Raw genomic sequence first — 22,270 nt, 5'->3', positions numbered from 1 at the left:
TTATGACAACAAAATAGGTCACACTCAGCACAAGCTGTTAGGAAGTCTTGAGACCTGCTCTGAGATACCTGGAGTTGATTATTTCTGACATAACCCCCTGTACACATACATGCTTCCATGACATCAACACACATTTATTAAAGCAGATTGCTGCTTAGCCAATGATAACATAGGAATGTCTGATTCCTTCCCATTTCAGGTTCACTGCTGTTCAGTCAGAAGTACCGTATTTTTTGCCCTATAGGATGTACCGGCCCATAGGACGCACCTAGGTTTTTTGGGGGGGAATAAAGAAAAAAAAAATTATTCCCCCCCAGCCGCGGCTTCAGCACACCCCGCGCTCTGGGCAACAGGCTGCGGATGTCTGCCCAAAGCGTGGGGTGCTCTGCTGCAGCGCGCCCCCCCGCTCCAGGCAGCGGGCTGCTATCCGCAGCCTAGGGAGCTCTGTGGGAACTCCCGCAGGGCTCCCTAGGCTGCGGAAGCTGTGTGAAGCCCAAAGCTTGGGGCGTGCTGAGCTCAGCCCTCCCACGGCTTGCAGAGAGCTGCGCTAAGCCCGAAGCCTGGGGGGGGGGGGCGCTGAGCATTATCAACCAGTGACCAGAAATGCTTAGGAATCACATCTGACCACAAGGGTCTTTTGCAAAAGCAGAGGAAGTAATCTACCATCTTGTTTATTATTATAAACAGTGAAGAGGTTATCACATAATGGAGAAAGATTTCCACGTTTTTGAATCCCCTAACTTGTTGCTTGCACTCCATTGATTTTTGTGTGCTTCTTTGTATGCACCTTTCAATATACAGTGCACATTTTTTGGTGAATCTTCTGATAAAATACGCATTTTGTGTGAATATTTTGTGCACTGAAACCACAGAAGTTGGAAAGCAAAAGAAACATGTGTGAAGATAAAAGTGCTTTCAAGAAAAAAAGCACTTGGGAGGCAAATCACAGTCCTTACAAATGTTTGCTTTCTCTATTTAAAAATGTATGCTCAACCCAGCTCCTCTTTTTACACTTGGAGGCAGCTCTGAGCTTAAACGCATGGAACTATTGCTGTCATTTCCAGTTTGGCCCTAAGGCTGTGTGCCATGACAGCCCTAAGAGAATTTCATGTCTATCACGTGTGAGCCTTTTCTAAAGGCTTTGCTTACCTTCTTCAAGGAAATAATCCCTTCTCGTGTTTCTCTGTCAGTGGATATGGAAAACACTCCGGAGCCATCCCCATTTATGACCGTGTATTTCATGTCTGCATTTGACCCCATGTCCGCATCATTTGCCTTGATCTTGCCTACCGCAGAACCAACTTGTGCCGACTCAGGAACATACAGCTGATAATGTTCTGGAAAATATATTCAGGCATCATTTCTAGCAATTCTGCTGCAATAATACTTCAAATTCTCAAACATCTCTTCTAAACGGGGAACATGATCGCCGAGTTTAGTGCAAATGCACCAAATATTATTTCACTAAACTGTGGTGCCTAGCTATGAAAGCTTTTCCTCACAGAATGAAAAGCACTGCTCTCTGACAGGAATAAAGTATTAAGAATATTAAAAAGAACTCTGCTAGATTAAATCATCAGTGCATAGCATTCTGAATGGGAAACTCAAGATACAGAGCATGAAGGCAAAAGCACACTCCTGTTGTTCGTTCTCTGAAATTGATATTCACAGTTCCAACAGCTATTGACAATCCATTGATCTATCTAAAGTCATCTAAAATATTAGCCATCACCACATCTTGTAGCAGTGAATCCCACTGGTTCATTATGTACTGTGTGAAAAAGTGCTTTCTTTTGTCTGTTCTGAAATGCTAATCAATTGGGTGTTAAGAAAGTGCTAGGTTAAGTAATTTAAAACACAGCAAACAAAATTTTAAATCAACATAAAGCATCTAAGATCTAATCTTTTGTTTCACTGAATTGCTTGACATTCAGAGCTGTAGCAGCATGTATATCTTTCAGCCGCAAGAGAAAAATATAACACTTTTGTGCTCTCTTCATTCTCTCTTCCCAAATGGCCAAGGAAACAAGGGCTGTAAATTTCCCCGAGTTAAAAGCTAAGCAATTTTAAAAGCCTGGAGTGAATTCTCCTCCTCCCACAATGATGTGTCTTGCAATTGTGAGAAACTTTTACTACTCAAAACTTTATAGCACTCAGCCAAACCAGATTATATCTCAAATGAACATTCATGCACCCCACCAGCCGACCTTAATGTAAAAAGAAATAAAAGCTTATCCAGAGCCATGGGGCTGAGAAAGGTGCAATTATGGCTACTATGGCTTTTGCAATGCAGCTGAGATAACACTTTTCAGTTCACTTATGCTATCTTGAGAAAATGAGGAGGGGGCATAATTACATAACTATTCAAAAAATTAATATCCATAGGAAATATTGCAAAAAGAATAGGAGAGGAATGAACCTTAGGAAAACCTATATATTATTAGCAGCAAAAAGGTTGTGCTCATCTCTCTCTCTCTCTCTCTCTCTCTCACACACACACACACACATACACACACACACACATATGCGATGTATCACAGAATACTCTCTTTGTGGAAAACCACCATAACTGTCCTTTCCCAGAGACTACAGTTCTATGCAGATGTATTTGGTGCAAAACTCCTAGAATACACTGCAATTTACAATCAGCCATGCATAGTATAAAACCATGAGTTTCATATATGTTATGTCATTTTTAGCACCTCCATTTTTAGCGGATTTTCATAAACAAAATTAGATTAATGGTAATGTAGTCTTTGACAGTCTTGATGACCTTTTTCTCCCACAGTTTGGTAAAAGATATAGGATGGGCTATGTGCAGAATACTATATCTACAATATCTATCTGTATTTGTGTCCCTCTCTATATGCAAGCAAAATATCAACTGGGTTAAAATAAATGACAACTCTACATTTCAGCCAAGCTTCTCTGATAAAGGACACACAGACCAGATATGAAACCTACTCCTGCTTTATGAAGTAGGAACAGTTCAAATATCTCAATAAAATATTGGACACCGTGTGAAATAAAGACAAAGCAACATGAAAAATCAACAAAAGAAGAAATCATTTACAACCGTTTTTGCAATAATAAAATCTTATTCATACCTGGGCAGGCTTACCTAGACATATTTTGGCCTGTTATGTTACTCTCCTATAAAGGCTGTATGGGTTAGTCATCTACAGTTTATTCCAGTTCAATACCAGATTAAAAAAATGTTTCTGGTTATGGGGGACTTCTATTTCCGGATTGAATTATTTACATGTAGGGCAAATCTGTCTATTTCAGCCTCTATCTGTTTCTCAATTTTCCAATCTAAAGTTCAGTATATATTTCCACATCCGGGGTTGTTTGTTTTTCATGTCTTCATGAAAATTCACCAGCATTTTACTGCAAAGTTCTCTTAATATACACATTTCTCTATGTGATTTTGCATTTTTTTGAATACTGATTTTCACTAATATAACAATTTTTCATTCAATACTTTCAGCAATATGTGCATTGTTCTGCACACTTTACCCTAGTACATGCACTTTTGTGCAAATTACTTGGTTGGATAACTGCAGTGCAAAATTCAGAGACATGTGAAATTTAAAGGATGGTTGTGTTTCAATTCATGTATTGGACAGTGTGATTTACATAGGCTCACCTTTAAATGAGAACTGAATCAATTTTCTCCCCCAATCTTATCGGGCTTTCTTCTTGCAGCAACCATGAGTTGTCTGTGGATAAATTTCAGCATGCCAGCACTTGCTCACATGTAGGGATCTCTGTGATTGAGGCAGCTATGTACCTGGGTGTCCCAATTGCACAGAGCCCTTACTTGCAAAGAGGGAATTTCTCCACAGACATTCTGCACAACATGTGGTTCTTACAGAAAGAAGACCTCAAGGCAGGGAGAAGTACTAAAAGTGTGACCAGTTCCACCATCAACATGGGTATGCCCTACATGCATGTAATACATCCATAGGGCTATAGTGAAGGTTACATGTGGTTTGACCATGAGGACTTCTCCCTGTGTGTGGATCTTGGCTGCTAACATTCTCTGGCTGGTTGAGGGCAAAACAGTTGTGCTCAGGTTAAATATGCTTCGAGTTGAGCGCATTCGAGTTGCGCTTCCCAGCAACCCGGAAGTAATGGAGCGTGTTACTTCCGGGTTTCACCGCTTGTGCATGCACAGACGCTCAAAATGATGTCACACACATGCGCAGAAGCATCGAAAAGCGACATGTGCACAGACACACCATCGCTAGTTAGGTTTACCTCTAGGTGCGAACGGGGCTCCGGAACGGATCCCATTCGTATCTAGAGGTACCACTGTATACATCTCTTCTAGGTTGGTTTTGGAGGTCACAGAAAGGTAAGAGGGGTCATTTTGGAAACCCCTGCCACAAGCTTTCTAATGAAAGGAGAGAAACCCTCACATATTAGTCCCCAGACTAGCTGTTCACGGGTGCCCTGATTTGCTAGTGGAGCCTAGAGTGATATATGCTGCAAACGTCTCTACATTTCCACTGTGTAGACTGCGTCTGAAGACAATTTGTCTCCTTAACAGTGTTCCTCCCCTTCTCAATTTCACAGACCGCCTGTCTTCTCATTTGCGATCACATAACATTCATTCAGCAACTGCTCACATAAAAAAATAATTATGGAGGCTCCAGTTACGACTCCACAGTTAAGTTTGTGGTGAGCTGTGCACTTAAAGTAGGAAATAGACTTCATTGCCATGCATAAAGAATACAGCAGATCTTCATAAAAACTACACCACTTATTCTTTCAAGCTTCAATTCAGCAAAGCGTTTAACCGAATGGCTATCACTTAAGACCATGCTTATTAAAAGAAGGCACATGCTTGAAAATTACACTTCCTTGAAGAAAACCACTAAAACAGGCTTCTCAATACTGGTTGTGGTTTCTTAGAATTTACAAGTAGCCCCCCTTAAGTAAATTTGTTAAGACAATTTTTTTAAAACTGGGGGCAGGGCGGGGAAGCAGGTTATTGTTTTGTTTTGTTCTTGTTCTTGTTTTGATTATGTACTTTGTATTTTAATCTCGTATTTTCATCCTGTGAACTGCCTTGAGATCTACGGATGAAGGGTGAAATATATCTTGTGTGTCAGGGCCCCATGACCACTCCATTCCCTAGGGATTAAAGAATTAGACAATACACAGAATGTTGATTCTATGGGATCAAATAAGGCTACAACTTCATTCGTTACAGATGTGACGGTTTGGCCCTAGGCACTGGGCTAAGCCTCCACAAATACCACTCCACCCCATCTGCTAGGAGTGTCTCTAAGAGTGAAACCAACCAATAGTAGTAAGCACTGCTGTAAGCATTGCAATATAGTAAGCTGCTATAAGCACTGCTGAACAGTTTATTTATTTTTTAACAATACACAGTGTTGTAAAAAAACAACAACAACATAGTGAACTGATCAAAGATAAGAGTGTTCCTAATGAATAAACACTTGGTATCTCAAACACTGCGAGGGACTGACTCTTTTCCTCTCTAAATGATGCCCCTGTTTTTCCTTTGAATATAATAAAGACAAATGGCCCACAGTCAAAGAGTGCTGTAGACTAATTAACTAAGTAATTTACAAAACTAAAGAGTGTGCCACGAAAGCTTGTTCCCTCATTCCTCTGAGACTGTGGTCTTGTTAATACATTAGCAGAGCAATGTGGCTTGATCTTACAGTGCTCTAATAACGACGTAAGGCAGGAATTGTGTGGGATGGGCAGATCAGGTGGACACTACCCATGTCACTATTGGTGGTTTTGACTGGGCAAACTGGGAGCTGCGGTTCAAGTTGCCTGGACATCAGGAAAAGGAATGACAAGAATGGGCAAGGGGACAGTGAGGTGTGCTTCCCTGTGCATCAATGGGAATAAAACGGAACAGCAGGCAAGAAATAATAATGAGGCAATTTAAATTTATTAAACTCACAGCAAGATCTTCAGAAAAATGTTCAGGCATAAAACTAGGGTTGCCATATTTTAAAAAGTAAAAACCAGGACCTCCCAAAGCTTGCTGAGATTTTTTAAGGAAGCCCTAAAATTCCGCCTTTGAAATCCTGGCCAGACATAGGCAGCCCTAATAAAACCCATGAATGGAGTGACAATGTTATAAACATCATTGACACTGTCCATAAAGTATGTCATGTTTTTCAGTATTTTCTATAACCTTCTGGACCTTGTCATTTTGACTCGCTTAAGACAGTGGCTCGGTTTGCATGTAATATGGAGTCAAACTATCGCTTAGCCTGAAGGCGCAAGTGTGCATTTAGAAAATCACGGCTCCTTTTCTCCTTCCCTAGTCCTTTCTTGGGCTTGGGTGGCGGTTAGGCATTGGAATCTGTGGTTGGTGTATGGAAGGGCAGGGTGTGGCCATCGCCTATCCCTTCCTTATGGGTATTCCGTTAAAGGAATCCAGTGGTCGTGGATCCCGACCGATGCCCTGCTGTGGCTGGGGGCCATGGCACGACCCCCGGTGACATCAGGGGAGAGCGTACAGTTTTATTTGCATCAACAGGCTCCCCCTACTGGTGGTTAACCCCTGTTAGACTCGCCCCACCCTGTGGGCAGAGTCAATCTTTGGTGTTTTTTTCCAATGCCTAAGCCAATACCTCTCACATGCTGTAATCAATAAAGTTGTGGCCTTTTCTAGCCCATCAACCTTAAAATCTGTGTCCGTGTGTATTTTCTTATCCCCAAGCATGGGGGGAGGGTCCTCAAATCACAAAATAATGGCTCCTTTACTCCTTCCCTAGTCCTTTGGTTGCCATGCAGCAGATACCAAACGATCGTTTGATTAGCATTAAGTACAAACGAGGCCAACATTTAATACTCACAATTGTGGAACTCTGCCTGTCTATTCCTCCCGTCCCCTACATTTGATACTTTCTATATAGACCCATTTGAAAGGGTATGTTAAAGTGACAAAGCTATCTTCTTTGGACAGGTCCCAAACTGTCAAAAATGTATCACGCCAAAGAGAAACCCTGCCCCCAGAATGCTTTCTCCTTCAGACACTACTCACCGCTGGCTCAAGCACATGCAGAGTGGAGATTGTAAAATGCTATGCTGTCCTCCGAGGCTTGTATTTTTTAACACTATTTTTCTATGAAGGGACTTGTTTTCCCTCCTGAAATAACCCAGTGTCTCTGCCTCGAGCTAGGCAGGATAGTCCAACTAGTTATTGTCATTCAGGAAGCAGGGATCCCAGCAGATTTTGTTCATCTATTACTTGAGCCAGCTACTTCGGCCACCAAAAGCATCTATTTTGGTCTCCCCCACCTTGCTCTAGTCTAGTTTCCAGCTGAGAAAATTGTTCAGGGTCAGCATGCTGAGAGACTCACCATCTAACTTCTCCAACTCCTAGCCAGCTTTGCCCTTAATAAAAGGTGCAGAGCATTTGCTATTTTTAAATAAAGAGCAATTAGTTTCAAGTACATTGGAAACTTGCTGCATGGAGTATTTATTTGTTCATACGAGGAAGGAAAATCAATATCTGGAACACTAAACATTTAAATGAAGTCCTATCAGTCGTTTAGTATTCTCTAAGGAGGCCAGATCAAAAACTTTATGATCTACCTGTAGAAACATCTGCAGCCTGAAATTTAGTAAGGTCACACACTTGGTATTTGAAAGATATGGAGCAGGCAAAATTCAGAATGCCTAAATAATGCTTCTTTAGTCATTAACACACGCTTGTCTGCAGTTCCAAACACTTGCACCAGTTTGTAACGCCAATTGAATTTAGTAGGCCTTCCTTCTGAGTAACCATCCTTTGAATTGTACTGTGAACACCATTCATTATTGAAATTAGTCAATGATAACCAGAAGCAGTTTGATGGGTAGTGGCAAAACTGCTATACTAGCTTTCTGGTAGGTGCAACACTGGTGCTTACTGGGAGGGAGAGGAGTGGCAGTTGGAGAGGTTGGTACGATGCAAACACACCGGTAGGAATTTCAGATAGGCTCTAACAGTGTGTTTGCACCATCCTAACTGCCTGGACAATATGAGTGTAGTCACATATTCTCCCTCCCCAAGCTTTCCCTTTGCTGATTTCACCTGTTTGGATTTGATATCCTGCTTTATCACTACCCTAAGGAGTCTCAAAGTGGCTAACAATCTCCTTTTCCCTTCCTCTCCCACAACAAACAGGCTGAGAGACTTCAGAGAAGTGTGACTAGCCCAAGGTCACCCAGCAGCTGCATGTGGAGGAGCAGGGAATCGAACCCGGTTCACCAGATTACCAGTCCACTGTTCTTAACCACTACACCACACTGGCTTTCTGTTGATTATTCACAGCTCATCCTGCTTCTTAACCAAATACCTTCGAAATGAATGTAACTCTTAATTACTACAGGCAAAGGTTTAGTCAGGAGGAAAAAAAATCAGATCAAACCTTTACATACTCTGAGGGAACCTGGGGGGATTGTCGTTGACATCGGTGAGCGTGATATTGACTGTGGTTGATCCAGACAACCCTCCAACTTGTCCTGCCATATCTTTGGCTTGAATGACAACCGAATAATGTTCTCTGGCTTCTCTGTCCATGTTATGCAAGGCTGTCCTGATGACTCCTGTGATGTTTAACAAAAGGAAAAGGAGGAGGAGAGGCAGGAAGGGGGAAAAGAGAAGTATTATTTCTCAATTTTTTAAAAGGCATAAAAGGAACAGATACTCTCACAGCTCCTCTCACCTACAGAATGACACCCTAGAAGAACCTGATGTTAGAAAAAACAATCACCATCTCTAACAAATTTTGCTTTGCATTCAGCCAGTTTTCAGTCTCCCCTGTACTGCATCGGTTGGAGAGGGGAAATGGCTCATATTGGCATTATGAAGAAATGTCAACCCCTACTGCACTGTTGCCTTCAAAGGAAAATGGGGTAGCATTTGATAGCCAGCTTGCTGGAGGGTATGTGGAAATTATTTTTTAAAAAAACACCAAAGTAAAAACACCCCTGATACAAAGAAGTATAATGTATGGATATATGGTTGATCTGATCCATGCAAAGCAGAAAGAACCCCAGATGCAATGCCAAAAAAGAATATCATTTCACTGCATATAATTGCTTTAGCAGCAGCTTAATTGAATTATTAATGAATGCAATATTGTGCCTTATGTGTGAGGTCTTTAAAAGAAAATTTGATTTTGGAAACGGGAGCATGTTTTGTTTGCCATTGATAACGTAGCTGTATTCTCATGAATGACTCTGTGAAATTATGTAATTATGTAAATTGTGAAAGCGATGCCAACGCATGATGACCTTTTTAGGAAAGCTCAAAGTCAGTGGGCTTCAGCGCAACATTACTTCATATACTGAAAAGCTACATATAATTCTAATGTATACATTCTTACCTGAGACTTCATTCCTATGCACATTTACCTAGGAGTTCAGGACAGCTGAATTTTGCAATTGTTCATACAGAAAATTGGGCTCAGCAACCAACTTTGTACACCAGACTTTCAAGCCATTTTTGCATATAGGTCCAGCATCAGCACTTGACCCCCTCTGGCAGCTGACAGGGGGCCCCAACACCTTGCCAGGATACTCATCTGAATGAATGGGCAACCTTTGATGTTGCTAAACATCCCAATAGCTTGGACTATATACCCATTCCAAATAGAAACAATAGAGCATGTGCTTCTCCAGTGTCTTTATTACAGAGACATTCATACTAGCCTCATCTTACCATTACTGCATAACTACCCAGGGCACACAAGACAATTCTATACCTCCCTACTGCTTTCAGATACCAATCCTGCTACAACATACAACGTTGCCAGATTCTGCACAGTAGCACTCAAAATTTCTCAGATGATGACCTGTGCCACAAACTAGATATAATGAGCACTCGTATTAGATTGATAGCTATTGTCTTATATATACTAACCTTTTACGCTCTTTCACTGTTGTCCAATCTTCCTAACCCTTCTTTTAGATTTATTTTGGATTCTTATAGACTTTTGTACAGTCGTACCTTGGAAGTCGAATGGAATCCGATCCAGAAGTCTGTTCAACTTCCAAAACCTTCGAAAACCAAAGCGCAAGTTCTGATTGGCTGCAGGAAGCTCCTGCAGCCAATTGAAATCTGCGGAAGCCCCGTCAGACGTTCGGCTTCCAAAAGAACATTCAAAAACCGGAACTAGGCTGTTTGACCTCCAAGGTATGATTGTATATACTTTCTGTTTTAACTTTTTTTAGATTTTAAATGATCATACCCCTCCCTCCTTAAGCTGGTCTACAACCATAATAAAGATTTGTTGTTGTGGTATATCCATTGTATGGAAATTGATAACAGGACAGCAAAAATGGATTCTACTCACCCTAATGGTGACCAAGAGACTGATGCCATAAAAAGTTTTCTTCAACAGAGGGACTACCTCCCCCCCCCCCCAGACAAAAGAAAATTATCTTCAGATGGCAGACATCATTTACCCAAACACTTCTGGGTTCTCCAGGAAATGCTCTCTTAGTTTCATTTAATAAGGAGCTTTCTCAAGGATGTGGGAATCCACATTCATCTCCTGCTGTATTACTGTTAAATATACTCCTTGAAAAGTAGGGCACATCATCGAGGCACAATTTCTGCATACATTATAGCACTCAAGAAATCAGTCCAACAGGAAGGGAGTAAAAACAAACTTGTACACTTACCAATATCCCCCAAGGCCTTTAGTTATATGTACCAAGACTTACAATTTATACTTGTATCATGTTCAATTAAATCTCAATCTCCTGAACATAACAACATATTTATGTCTAAATATGTGGAAAGGTGAATTCTCAGTCCATGCCATTAGTAGCACTGGTGCTAGCCTCAAACATCTACCATGATTGTCCAGTAATCCAATATTGCTTCTTGACAGATCCATGGAATATTGTCTAACTGTGATAGATTTGTGAGGCTCTTCAATGATTCCACACTCACACTCTGGATTAAGCCCAATATTTAATTACTTTTATGTAATCACACACATTGGTCCCAGAACTATTTAGGTTTCTAAGCATAGCGTTGATGACACTGGATTTGTTCCCATATGAACAATCTTAGGCATGTCTAAACGGCCTCGGCCCAGTATACCTGAAGGAGCATCTCTACCTCCATCGTTTACCCCGGACACTGAGGTCCAGCTTCAAGGGCCTTTCTCTCACTGCGAGAAGTGAGGCTACAGGGAACCAGGCAGAGGGCCTTCTTGGTAGTGGCGCCACCCTGTGGAACACCCTCCCACCAGATGTCAAGGAAATAAACAACTATCTGACTTCTAGAAGACATCTGAAGGCAACTCTGTTTAGGGAAGTTTTTAAAGTTTAAAAAGTTTTAAAGTCCAGAGTAGCTGGGGAAACCCAGCCAGATGGACGAGGTATTATTATTATTATTATTATTATTATTATTAATCCAATAGTAAATAAATCCCATTGAGTTCAATTTACTCCTAAGGCAATTGTTTAGAACAGTGTTTCTCAACAGGGGCCATATGGTCCCCTGTGCCCCCCTCCCCCGGATATTTCAAAGGGACCACAGGTGAAATTATATAATTTATATAATCATTTAAAAAATGAAAAATAAAACATGTTTTATTTACAAGAAAAATAGCTACCTTTCTACTAGTAGGACAGGGACACCACAGGAAGGAAACAAAGGAAGGTTGAGAAACACTGGTCTAGAGGACTGAAGAATTCAACAGGAATTAGAAAACAACAATAGCTTAAATCCCATTACATAAAACTTTTTTTAAAATAGTCTGCAACATAGTAAAAGTGTGATGCCATCTTTCTGGTGTATCAGATATGCAGAGATAGCAGCGTGTGAACACCCTCTTTTCCCTTGAGAAATGTTGCTATTCTTACTGAAACTGTTTTTATCTGTTTCAGCAACATACAGCTGATATTTCATCCCAGTAATGGTCTCCAGATTTGCCTTCAAACTGTGGTTCAGACAAAATTTGGTGGCATCTCTAATACCTCTGCGACCTCCATGTGAAACAACCCTGGATCTCTATAGCAGCAAACAATTCCTGGGCCTGAGGCTTTTCTTCCAAGTATGAGTTTGTCACCTGAAAGACTGAGAAGGCCACAAAATTTCATCTCACATGGAGTGCTTCTTCATCTTTTGGTAGGAAATTTTATAACAGAGTTAGCAACAGATCAAACTTTGATTAAAGCCATTTCATCAAATAGCACAATATGCCACTCTAGAAAAAGAAGATAAGATGAACAATTTTACTACTCCATCTGATGATTTATTGTCTACTCGCTTGACAAATGGCCAACTGAGCTGACAACTGGTGTGAATTTTTTTTTTGTTATTTGCTGTTTTCTTTATTGTTTTGTATTGAGCAGGCAGGTGCTTTTGACATCAAGAAGATGCTGAAAGTTTATATGAAGAGAACTGACTGAAAATCCTTCCAAGGAGCCTATGATGAGTATCTTTACCAATACTGTATTATGATCTTTAAATATCCAGCTTTGCCAACATCTTTGTCTATAAAGTTATATAATGGTTAGCTATTGACTTTGTTGGCATTCAATCAAGATTTATTGACCAGAAAGTTAAATAATGGTTGCTCGGAAGATAAAGGTTTATCTGAAAGGTCAATACAATATAAAATTTATTGAAAACAGACATTCTGTGTTTCAATGATATGTGGATGATATTGCTAGAAAAGAAAATGGTCTTTTTTTTCTAACATAGGTTTTAAGATACAGTAATTTGCATGTTGCCAGCACACCAGAATGGAAGAGTCACGACAACCAAATGTGGATAAACAGGTTATATTAAGTATAACAACTTGAGGATCTGCAAAATGAATTAACTAGTCAGATTCAACCAATGTAACAAGTTGACCAACGTTCACCCCAATGTGTCCGTCAGGCTAAAGAGCACCTCCCAGCGCCCTCAGGCCATGCCTAACAACAGTGACTAAGGGATACCCACAATCCAACACTGCCTCAGATAAGTGTTCCATTCTTTCTGAAATCTTCTTGCCTGGCTGGACTACATGCCAAACAGAAAGACCTTTAACAACAGAATGGTTTTTTAGGCTGATAGACCACCTCTCCATCTTGTGCTTGTTGTTGTTCTTGTTTAGTCATTTAGTCATGTCCGACTCTTCCTGACCACATGGACCAGAGCACGCCAGGCACTCCCACTGCCTCCTACAGTCTTCCACTGCCTCCTGCATTTTGGTCAAACTCATGTTGGTAGCTTCAAGAACACTGTCCAACCATCTCGTCCTCTGTCGTCTCCTTCTCCTTGTGCCCTCAATCTTTCCTTACATCAGGGTCTTTCCCAGGGAGTCTTCTCTACTCATGAGGTGGCCAAAGTATTGGAGCCTCAGCTTCAGGATCTGTCCTTCCAGTGAGCACTCAGGGCTGATTTCCTTCAGAATGGATAGGTTTGATCTTCTTGCAGTCCATAGGACTCTCAAGAGTCTCCTCCAGCACTATAATTAAACCATCAATTCTTCAGCGATCAGCCTTCTTTATGGTCCAGCTCTCACTTCCAAACATCACTACTGGGAAAACCATAGCTTTAACTATACAGACCTTTGTTGGCAAGGTGATGTCACTGCTTTTTAAGATGCTGTCTAGGTTTGTCATCACTTCCACTCCATTTTAAATCATAGCTATGGCATCCCAAGTGGTGTCCCCAAGGTTCTATGCCCAGTGCAACTGAATTGTTTGTACTCCCCTAAATCCCATACACCGAATGTTTCCGGGAAAACCAGAACATCCCATTTTCCCCTGCTGTCAGATATGCTGGCAGGCACGGGAGCTCCCAATCTCTCTGGGAGCTTCCAATAAGAATTAATGAACCTCGGGAAGGTTTATAGTCCATTTTATTTACAACAAAATACTGAGAGCAGCATCGGACCACCCTCTATCAGGATGTCAGTTGCTTACTCTGAATCCCCTCCCCTTCCACAGCAAGAAGCCCGCCAACGGCCACCTGTCCCTTCCCTGTGCTTCTGCTGTTCTTTAACCCCTTCAGTACTCCAAGTTTGAGGGGAGAGAGGGATTTCCCTGCCACTCTCGATTGAAGAATCCCCCAAACGCTCCCTCCCTCCTGGTTGCCTAGCTACTATCTCAAAGCTGTCTACTTCTTCCCCCGACTGTGTGGCCTCTGAATCTGCTTCTGGGAATGTCGAAGGAAGGGGGGTGCAGATCCTCCTCTTCTTCCTCTGTTAGAGGCTGTTCTGTCTGTGACTGCATTCCCCCATCTTCAGAGACAGACCAGTCTCTGGCATCCGATTCAGACCAGCCCCTGACACCCGTGATAGCATGGTGGCCATTTCAGACACTGTGTTTTGAGGCACCATGAGAGCATGCCCCTCAAAAAAGTGCATATTTTGGGCTCAGTGATCTCCAAAGTTAGATAACTTTGGATGAGTTCTTCTTCAGTCACTGGTGATAACTTTTTTTTGTGTGGTTGAGGAAGGCAAAGGAAGTGGCTTCCTCCATGTGGTGGCAATGTTGTACTTATTAGAACAGGGCAAGGTGAGGGGGGGCCTCTAGATTGGAAGCAGAGTTGCAAAGCCATGCCCACCTGTTGCCAACATCACTGCCACAACCTTTTATGGGATAAAGTCCTCCCAGCTCACCACTGATGTGAGAAAGTAAATTAGAACAACTAGAACAACTCTATGATGTGACAGTTTTTGATGACACCCTGATATTGATTCCAGGGGATTCTGCTGAAGGCATGATCACCATCTCACCAACAAATGCTAGAAAGAATGGGTTGCATCTAGCTAAGCCAAACTCAGAGGAAGCTCATTGATTTCAATGGCTCTTCTCCAGGTATGACTTAAGTCAGATACAACCGTATGGAATTCAGCTGCAATTGTCATTCTGGCACACAAAGGAAGTCTTTGAACAGTGATCCATTCCATTAATATGCTATCACTTAGGAATTTGCAACTTTATTTTTATGAACTGCTTTGTGGAAGCCATTTGCAGAAAAATGACTGAAGAAGAGACATTTATTATCCTTCTGAAGTGGTCATTCATCACTTGAAAAGTGATCCATAAATATCCTCTAAATCTTCAGATATTTAAATGGTGAGACAAGCATATTTTGCAGAAGGACATGAATAGACTATTATGCTGTGAGTGATGCATTTTTTTCATGCGGAAATTGCAAAGAAATGAGGTCTCTGGAAGCCTTGAATTTTAAGAAAATATTTTAAATTGAAACTAACTGCACTGTAAAGAGTCCTGCAACCAAATTATCTTACTCATTTCCACTTAATTTATGTATATATACACAATTCAGCCTCACACTCCCTCCTGGGATCCCTTGCATTATTATCTCCTCAATAATGCTCATTTCCCAAAGTTCTGACCTTTTTCATTCAAGTGTCCAGGTGAAATTCATCCTTCCTGACACTGAAAACAGACTTTCATCCTGTTGCCAACATTTATTTCCCTCCTATAAATATTTTCTCCTCCCTTCTAATGGAAAGACAGCTGCAGAAATTTGATATTTGAAATTTGAAAAAACCCACTGATAGTTGCAAACACGACACTCCAACATCATTATATATTTACAGATGGACTTTTCATAACATTCAAAAGCATGGGTATTTTAAACAAAATATGGTAAGGTAAAGGAAGAAAAATTCACTACATACAGAGGGGAAAACTGAAACCCAGGGGTTGGAGGGGAATAAAAGGAATTTAGCTGTGGGGAATTCATAATGTGTGAATCTGCCTTGGCAGATTGACTCGCCCATGGTCTTACCCTTCTCATTAAACTTTATTTGAACCCACATCCATAGCAATCATCCTAAGAACTTGCCTTCTCAAAGAATACTGTACTATATGGAAGAACATCTGATGGTTTCATTTCTTGTATACGTTTGTTTTTCACTGAGAGGAGAGAAGGGATAACTTGCCAAAATGTTAGGTTCCATTGAAAATGATTTGCAGGTGTGCGATCTTGCTCACAATACATTCTTTGCTATAGGTGTTTTTTCCTTTCCTTTTCATCAGGATGATGGCATTGTACTACTTGGAGAAAATGACTTTGTAAAAACCGACTGTTACGATCTTTGAACAATTGCCACACCATTCCCCCTGCTAACAACTTTTTCTAACTGTCAGCCTTACAAAAGACAACAAAGCTCCATTTTGTTCTTCTTGTCTGGAAGTCCTCTTTACTTCAGGATTGCATGCACGTGTGTGTCTTAACCACACAAAACTGACAGTTATCACAGAACTACATGTCATAAATACAGAATTGAAAAGAACATATCAAAGAAATGGTTCTGCAGTGCATGCTCAACTGTAAACTGGAGTCTGCGGTTTTTTCATATAATGTGTTTTCATTTTTTTAATTATTCATTTAATTAAAAAGCTAAGAGTCACTCAGTGAATTATGGTCTAATATTGCTTTCCCGCCAGATATGTGCCTTCAAGTAAAATAAGCTTAAATGATGTGGAATTCATAATTCAGACATGTTAAATCCCTTCTCATGTAAAAATGCTGTGGTTGAGTTGCACAATGTGAAGTAATATAGCACAGTGGAGGGAAACGTTCTTACCAATTTTTTTAAAAAAATCCCCTTTCCTTGCTGAACTGGTTTTGTGCCAAGTGATCATTTAGGAGGCATTTATTATTTTCCCCCCAAATCCCCCCCCCCATAATTCTGCAGCAAATTTGAGGCCTCCCAGTACACTCTGTGTGCTTTTAAAGATTTTTATACAAGAGAAAAAGAGCACCCTCTAGTTAATGATAATGGACATTTGCTAGTCTCTTCCTTTGCTTTTTACAATTGGAATAGCACAAAGACATATATCAAGAGAAAGAAGGACTGCCTATTTTTATATCCAGGGGAAATACAGTGTCCACTTTAGAATCTGAATGTGTCTGCCTGAACTAGTAATCCTCTGATATAGTTTAAGTCTTGCCTTCCAGACTTGCTAAGCTTTATGTCATGAGCTTACATTTGTGCCTATTATGAAAGGTTGACAAAAACCACCTTGTCCTGACACAATGTGAGGTAGATCCACACTGTACATTTACAGCGCATTCAAAACAGATTTAGAACATATGAGTTTCCCCAAAGATCCTGAGAACTGTAGTTTGTTAAGGGTGCTGTAGTTTGTTAAGGGTGGGTAAATGTAAAAGTGTGAGGGGAAAGATGAATAATAATAATAATAATAATAATAATAATAATAATAATAATAATTTATTTGTACCCCGCACATCTGGCTAGGTTTCCCTAGCCACTCTGGGCGGCTTCCAACAAAATATTAAAAATACATTAAAATGTCAGACGTTAAAAACTTCCCCAAACACCCAGAAATTCCCTGGACATCCAGAAATATAACTGGAAGTGGATTCCAGAATATTTGGTGGCTATATCTGTTGGAAAAATGCCCCTGGTGAAGGGTGCCAACTTCCCAAGACACCGGGGCTTCTCTCCTGTGGTCATTCTCTGGCTGGAATTCTCCCTCAGTCCAGAGAGACCGGTGATAAGCGCCCCCTCCCTCCTGAGAGGAGCACACTCGCTTTCTCCTGCCAATCCATCACAGAAGAAAGAGACAGTCCATAGTCTACTCACTACTTTATTAAGACTGTACAAGCATGACTGCTCTCCTGAGCAGCATAACACAAGAGTCTCCGACTCGACTCAAGCTTTGACCCAGAAGCGATAGCAACTCACAGTAACTCCCTGGTTACAATGAGAACTGGCTGAGACTTCCTGTCTCACGCTCAGAGACATCACATGATGTCAACAATGTAGCTGCCTGCTCGCAGCTGGTGGGAACTGAAATCCCAACAATATCATCATTAAATTCAATTATTGTTGGTTTAGGTGCCTGATACCACTAGCACTATAAAGGAAAGTTAGTCTACTACTAAATGCACTGCTGACCATAGGAGCCAACTCCTAGGGCCAAGGTACCTTCAGCCCCCCAAATAAAACATTTGAGGGTGCAAACCCCGCCCCTAGTTGATGGGCATTGCTATTGAAATGGTGAGAGAGAGAGAGAGAGCACCATGTAATGTGATCAATTTTTCAGGGCGAGGCTTACCTGCTCCCCCATATTTAATTCAAGTTGGCATCCCTGGTGGTGAGCAAGTAGGGGTTGCTAACCGGTAGCAACCCAGATTTTGCTGGGCTACAGTTCCCATCACCCCTGACCATCGACCATGCTGGCTGGGAATGACAGGATCTTGAGGCTGGCAACTTCCAAAGAGCTGCAGGGCAGCCACTCCTGTGATATAGCTAGGCAAAGTTGGCAACTTTTCTACTCACCACTTCTCCAGCGACATTACCTACAGCCTGATCTGCAACCACTTGCAGGCAATAAAACTTAGGTTTGTGCCACGGAAATCAATGACTGCTGATTTCTGCATAAGAAACTGATGTTAAAGGCAGAAGAGCAAGTGAGGGCATTTTCCCCTAGTCAGCAAGTAGCTGTATTGCATTACAGTGGTACCTCGGGCTACATACGCTTCAGGTTACATACGCTTCAGGTTACAGACTCTGCTAACCCAGAAATAGTGCTTCAGGATAAGAACTTTGCTTCAGGATAAGAACAGAAATCATGCTCCGGCGGCGCAGCGGCAGTGGGAGGCCCCATTAGCTAAAGTGGTGCGTCAGGTTAAGAACAGTTTCATGTTAAGTACAGACCTCCGGAACGAATTAAGTACTTAACCCAAGGAACCACTGTATTTCATAGTGAGGGTAACTATTGGTTTATTGTATTTGTAAGTTCCCTCAAGCAATCAGCTTCTAGGTGACTAATAGGAAATGGAGTTGGATTTTTATTTATTTGTTAATGTTAAATAAAATTGTGGTGGCGCAAAAAAAAAAAAAAGTTCCCCCATATGCACAAATAAGTCTGGGACACTCGATGAATACTAGTGTAGAGACGAGGGATTAACTTGGTTTTCCCCCCTGTACAGTTGGGTTCATGTTGTTTGGTTTACAGATTTTGCCCAATACTAGTTCTAGTGAAGACTAGAACTCTGTCCAATACTAGTTAGAGAACATGACTAATTTGGCTTTATTAATTTCAATATTTACACTTTGAATATAATTTTGTGGATACAACCATATGGAACCATGGTAAGACTTCCAAATCAACTTTTTTACAGTAACCTGATCAAATAAATATACTGAGGTTTTATAATCTTAGCATCTGTAGCTTTTTGAGTATGTGTCTGATTTGTGTTTATTTTATTTATTTATTGGATTGCTATCCCACCTGCCTGTGTTGAGGTAAAGTCATTGATGTCAATAATGACCAAGTGGGTGGGTTCCCTCTCCAATGCTAAAATTAACCATGGGTATGTTTCAAGGATGCAATCCTACATATTTGTATCCGCAAGCAAATCCCATTGAAGGCAACTAGGCTTACTTCTTAATAGCATCTGTAGGTTTAATTTAAAAAAAACCCACATAATACAAGCATAATGTAAGCAAAAGCAAATTTGAACCTCCTGGGAGGGTGAAAGAGGTACTACAGCAAAGAGAGTAGGCTCAGGAAAACTAAAAATAATATGGGAAGGAGGGAAAAAAAGATGTTCAGATGGTGACAGCGCAGGATACTCTCATGGATTTTATAAGAGCTCCTGACATTTCATGATGAGTCATTTAATAATAATAATAATAATAATAATAATAATAATAATAATTTATTTGTATCCCGCCCTCCCCTGCCAGAGCTGGGCTCAGAACGGCTAACATCATATCAATAACACAATATACATAAAAACAAGCAATCAATCGATTAAAATGCACCCCAAAATTAATTCAAATAAATTAAAATTAAAATTAAACTAAACAAATGACAGTCCTCAGGTTAAATTGAAAGTGGTTAATACTCGCCAGGACTAACTGTTTCCACTGATATTATAAGGACCTGTGAGCAGACTTCTGTTTATTTTCTAAAGCAGCCACCACCAAAATAATAATGATTTTCCATTCTTTCTTTGAAAGAACACACAAAGAACAGAGGGAACACATGGAAACATATACTGGCAGTGTCTTGAGCAGCAAACCATGGAGCTTTATGCTTTAAGATGACAATAAAAAGAGAAGGGAAATGTGTGTTGCTGGCTCCACATTTCAGAGCTTTTAACTAGCCTAGTGCACATTATGGCCAATTTGATATTTCATTTTTGCAGTCTGCAGCAGTGCCTGTATTTCACACTTTTCATGGCAGTGATAGCTGAGTGCAGATAACTAAATCCCCCCCCCCATTCCTACATACAGCTGTTGAGCAACACTGAAATCATTTTCCAACTCATTAAGTGCATTCCTCCACCTACAAAGACTGAGCCGCTGATAGTAAAAACAGAGATAATTCAGACAAGAGCATGCAGGTGCAAATCTGTCAAACAGCAAAGCACTAGAAGGCTAACCGGCTCCAAACCATCACTTGCAATCCTCTTCTTGCAGAGACTTTTATGCACTGGGTGTATAGACCTCCTGTGCAGATGGTATATTATTGTCCTGTAGCAAGTGAACATTTCCACTGCCAAAGCAACAGCAGCCAACCCCTCAACCCCCAAAATCTGGATAAATTAGGAAACGTCAGTGTAGCATCCAGCAGGGAAAGGCAACCCATTACTGAAAAGCCAGGTGCTCACATAAAGCTTCAGGAACACTTTTACAAATATAAAACTAGTCATCAGGCTCTTAAGTACCTAAATGCCAGTAACTTATAGATGCACAAGCAAGGGAATTTGGGATATAAATCTCCTTATCCTATGCTGTGATACTCTGATCTGTATTCTCCCTGTCTCTTCCCCCACCCCATATGTGTGTGTGTGTGTGTGTGTGTGTGTGTGTGTATCACAATCAGAGTGGACATGACAGTTTGATGAGAGTCATTGAAAAAGGGTTCTTCTTCAATTTCGGAGGACTCCTTGAAAGTATGGAGAGTTTCCCATAAATGAAACTGTAGCACCCTGCTTGTGGTTAACGCTTAGCTGGAATGAAATATTCAACGCAGCAATAGAGAAATTAAAATAATAATTTATTTGTCAGACAAATAAATGAGAGGCACAGTGGTATATGGTTACCAAGCTCTGGCCTGGTCTCCTGCCATTATGGCCAGCACTTATATTCCCTCAGTCCAGCCCCCTTGCTCCTCCTTTGGCTGCCTCTGTCCAATCAGCCTGGTTGAATTTCCTATTGGCTGATTGCTATAACCAATCCTAAAAGATACACCCATTTCCTATTGCCTTTTATGGGATACAAAAAGCTATATATTCTTCTATCTATAAATGACAAATAAGTAGTCATATATCTTACATTTGTCTCAACAAGGAACCTTAATTACCAGCTCACCTCTTGCCCTCCTTGCCCTATTGCCCTCCAAAACAGATGGTTAATAATTTTAAATTTTTATCTTAAACAGATGTCAGAGATCTTGGGTTCACATTCTCATGCATCATCAATGAAAGATCTCCTTTTTGAAGGTCTTTAAACAAAGGCCTGACAACCATATATCAGGAGTGCTCGATGGCGTCTCCTGTCTGGCAGGGGGCTGGGCTCGTTTGCCCCTCTGGTCTCCTACAGCAATATGACTCTATGAAATAAGAATTTAACATTTCTTTCTTTCTAGATCCTTTGCATAATTACATTTAAGCCAGTATATTTCATACATTATCATAGATAGCTTTTTAGAAGAATAAACCTTCTCAAAGTAACAGGAAGGAATCAGTTTACAGCCTCAAAATAAAATAGGAAAGAAGCCTCTTCTTCTGTTTACACTTCTCCAGCCAGTTGCTTTCTTTTCAATTTGCTCTTGGCCTTTAACCTTAGAAAGATATGGCTCAAGTTTAATGATTTTACTATTTACCAACTCTTAATTATGTAGGGTGGTGTAACCTTGCTCTCAGCCTGTAATTCCCTTTTTACGACTTTGAGAATTGTTTTCTGCTATAAATCAGGGGGCCCCCTTGTCCAGGAGGATAAACATCTTGCCAAAGTACTTAGGCAGCTGGTCTTCTGCCTGGCATAAAACATTTGAAAATCTTTAAGCTCATTTTAAAATACAGACCCTAATCAAACTATAAGCCTTGATAAAAATGCAGGCTATGATTAGATGCCTCAAAACTTCTGTTATTTGGCACAGGTAGTTGAAAATAATGAAACAGTACTCTGCCTTGACCTGGATTTCATTATTTACTTCATAGACAAAACATTGACTCATAAAACTTTTAGTCAAAACTCTCCCCCCTACTTGAGTCAAGTGCCATTTTTTAAATCTCCTTTCCTTCCTT

General features: G+C 40.7%; 1 protein-coding gene across 7 annotated transcripts in view; it reads right to left on the bottom strand.

Annotated features, from left to right (window-relative positions):
- The window catches only part of CDH18 (cadherin 18), a 646,256-nt gene that overhangs the window by 52,772 nt on the left and 571,214 nt on the right, over positions 1 to 22,270 (bottom strand). For all 7 annotated transcript variants that reach the window (XM_081014758.1, XM_081014761.1, XM_081014759.1 and 4 more), the window contains 2 exons: positions 8,425 to 8,592; positions 1,150 to 1,337 (listed from right to left, as the gene is read on the bottom strand). In XM_081014758.1, the coding sequence (XP_080870884.1) occupies positions 1,150 to 1,337; positions 8,425 to 8,592 (356 nt within the window). The remainder of the gene's footprint in view (positions 1 to 1,149; positions 1,338 to 8,424; positions 8,593 to 22,270) is intronic.

The sequence above is a fragment of the Podarcis pityusensis genome, assembly GCF_964106645.2.
Source record: "Podarcis pityusensis genome assembly, chromosome: 7".
NCBI lineage: Eukaryota > Metazoa > Chordata > Lepidosauria > Squamata > Lacertidae > Podarcis > Podarcis pityusensis.
This window is presented reverse-complemented; position numbering and strand designations above follow the sequence as displayed.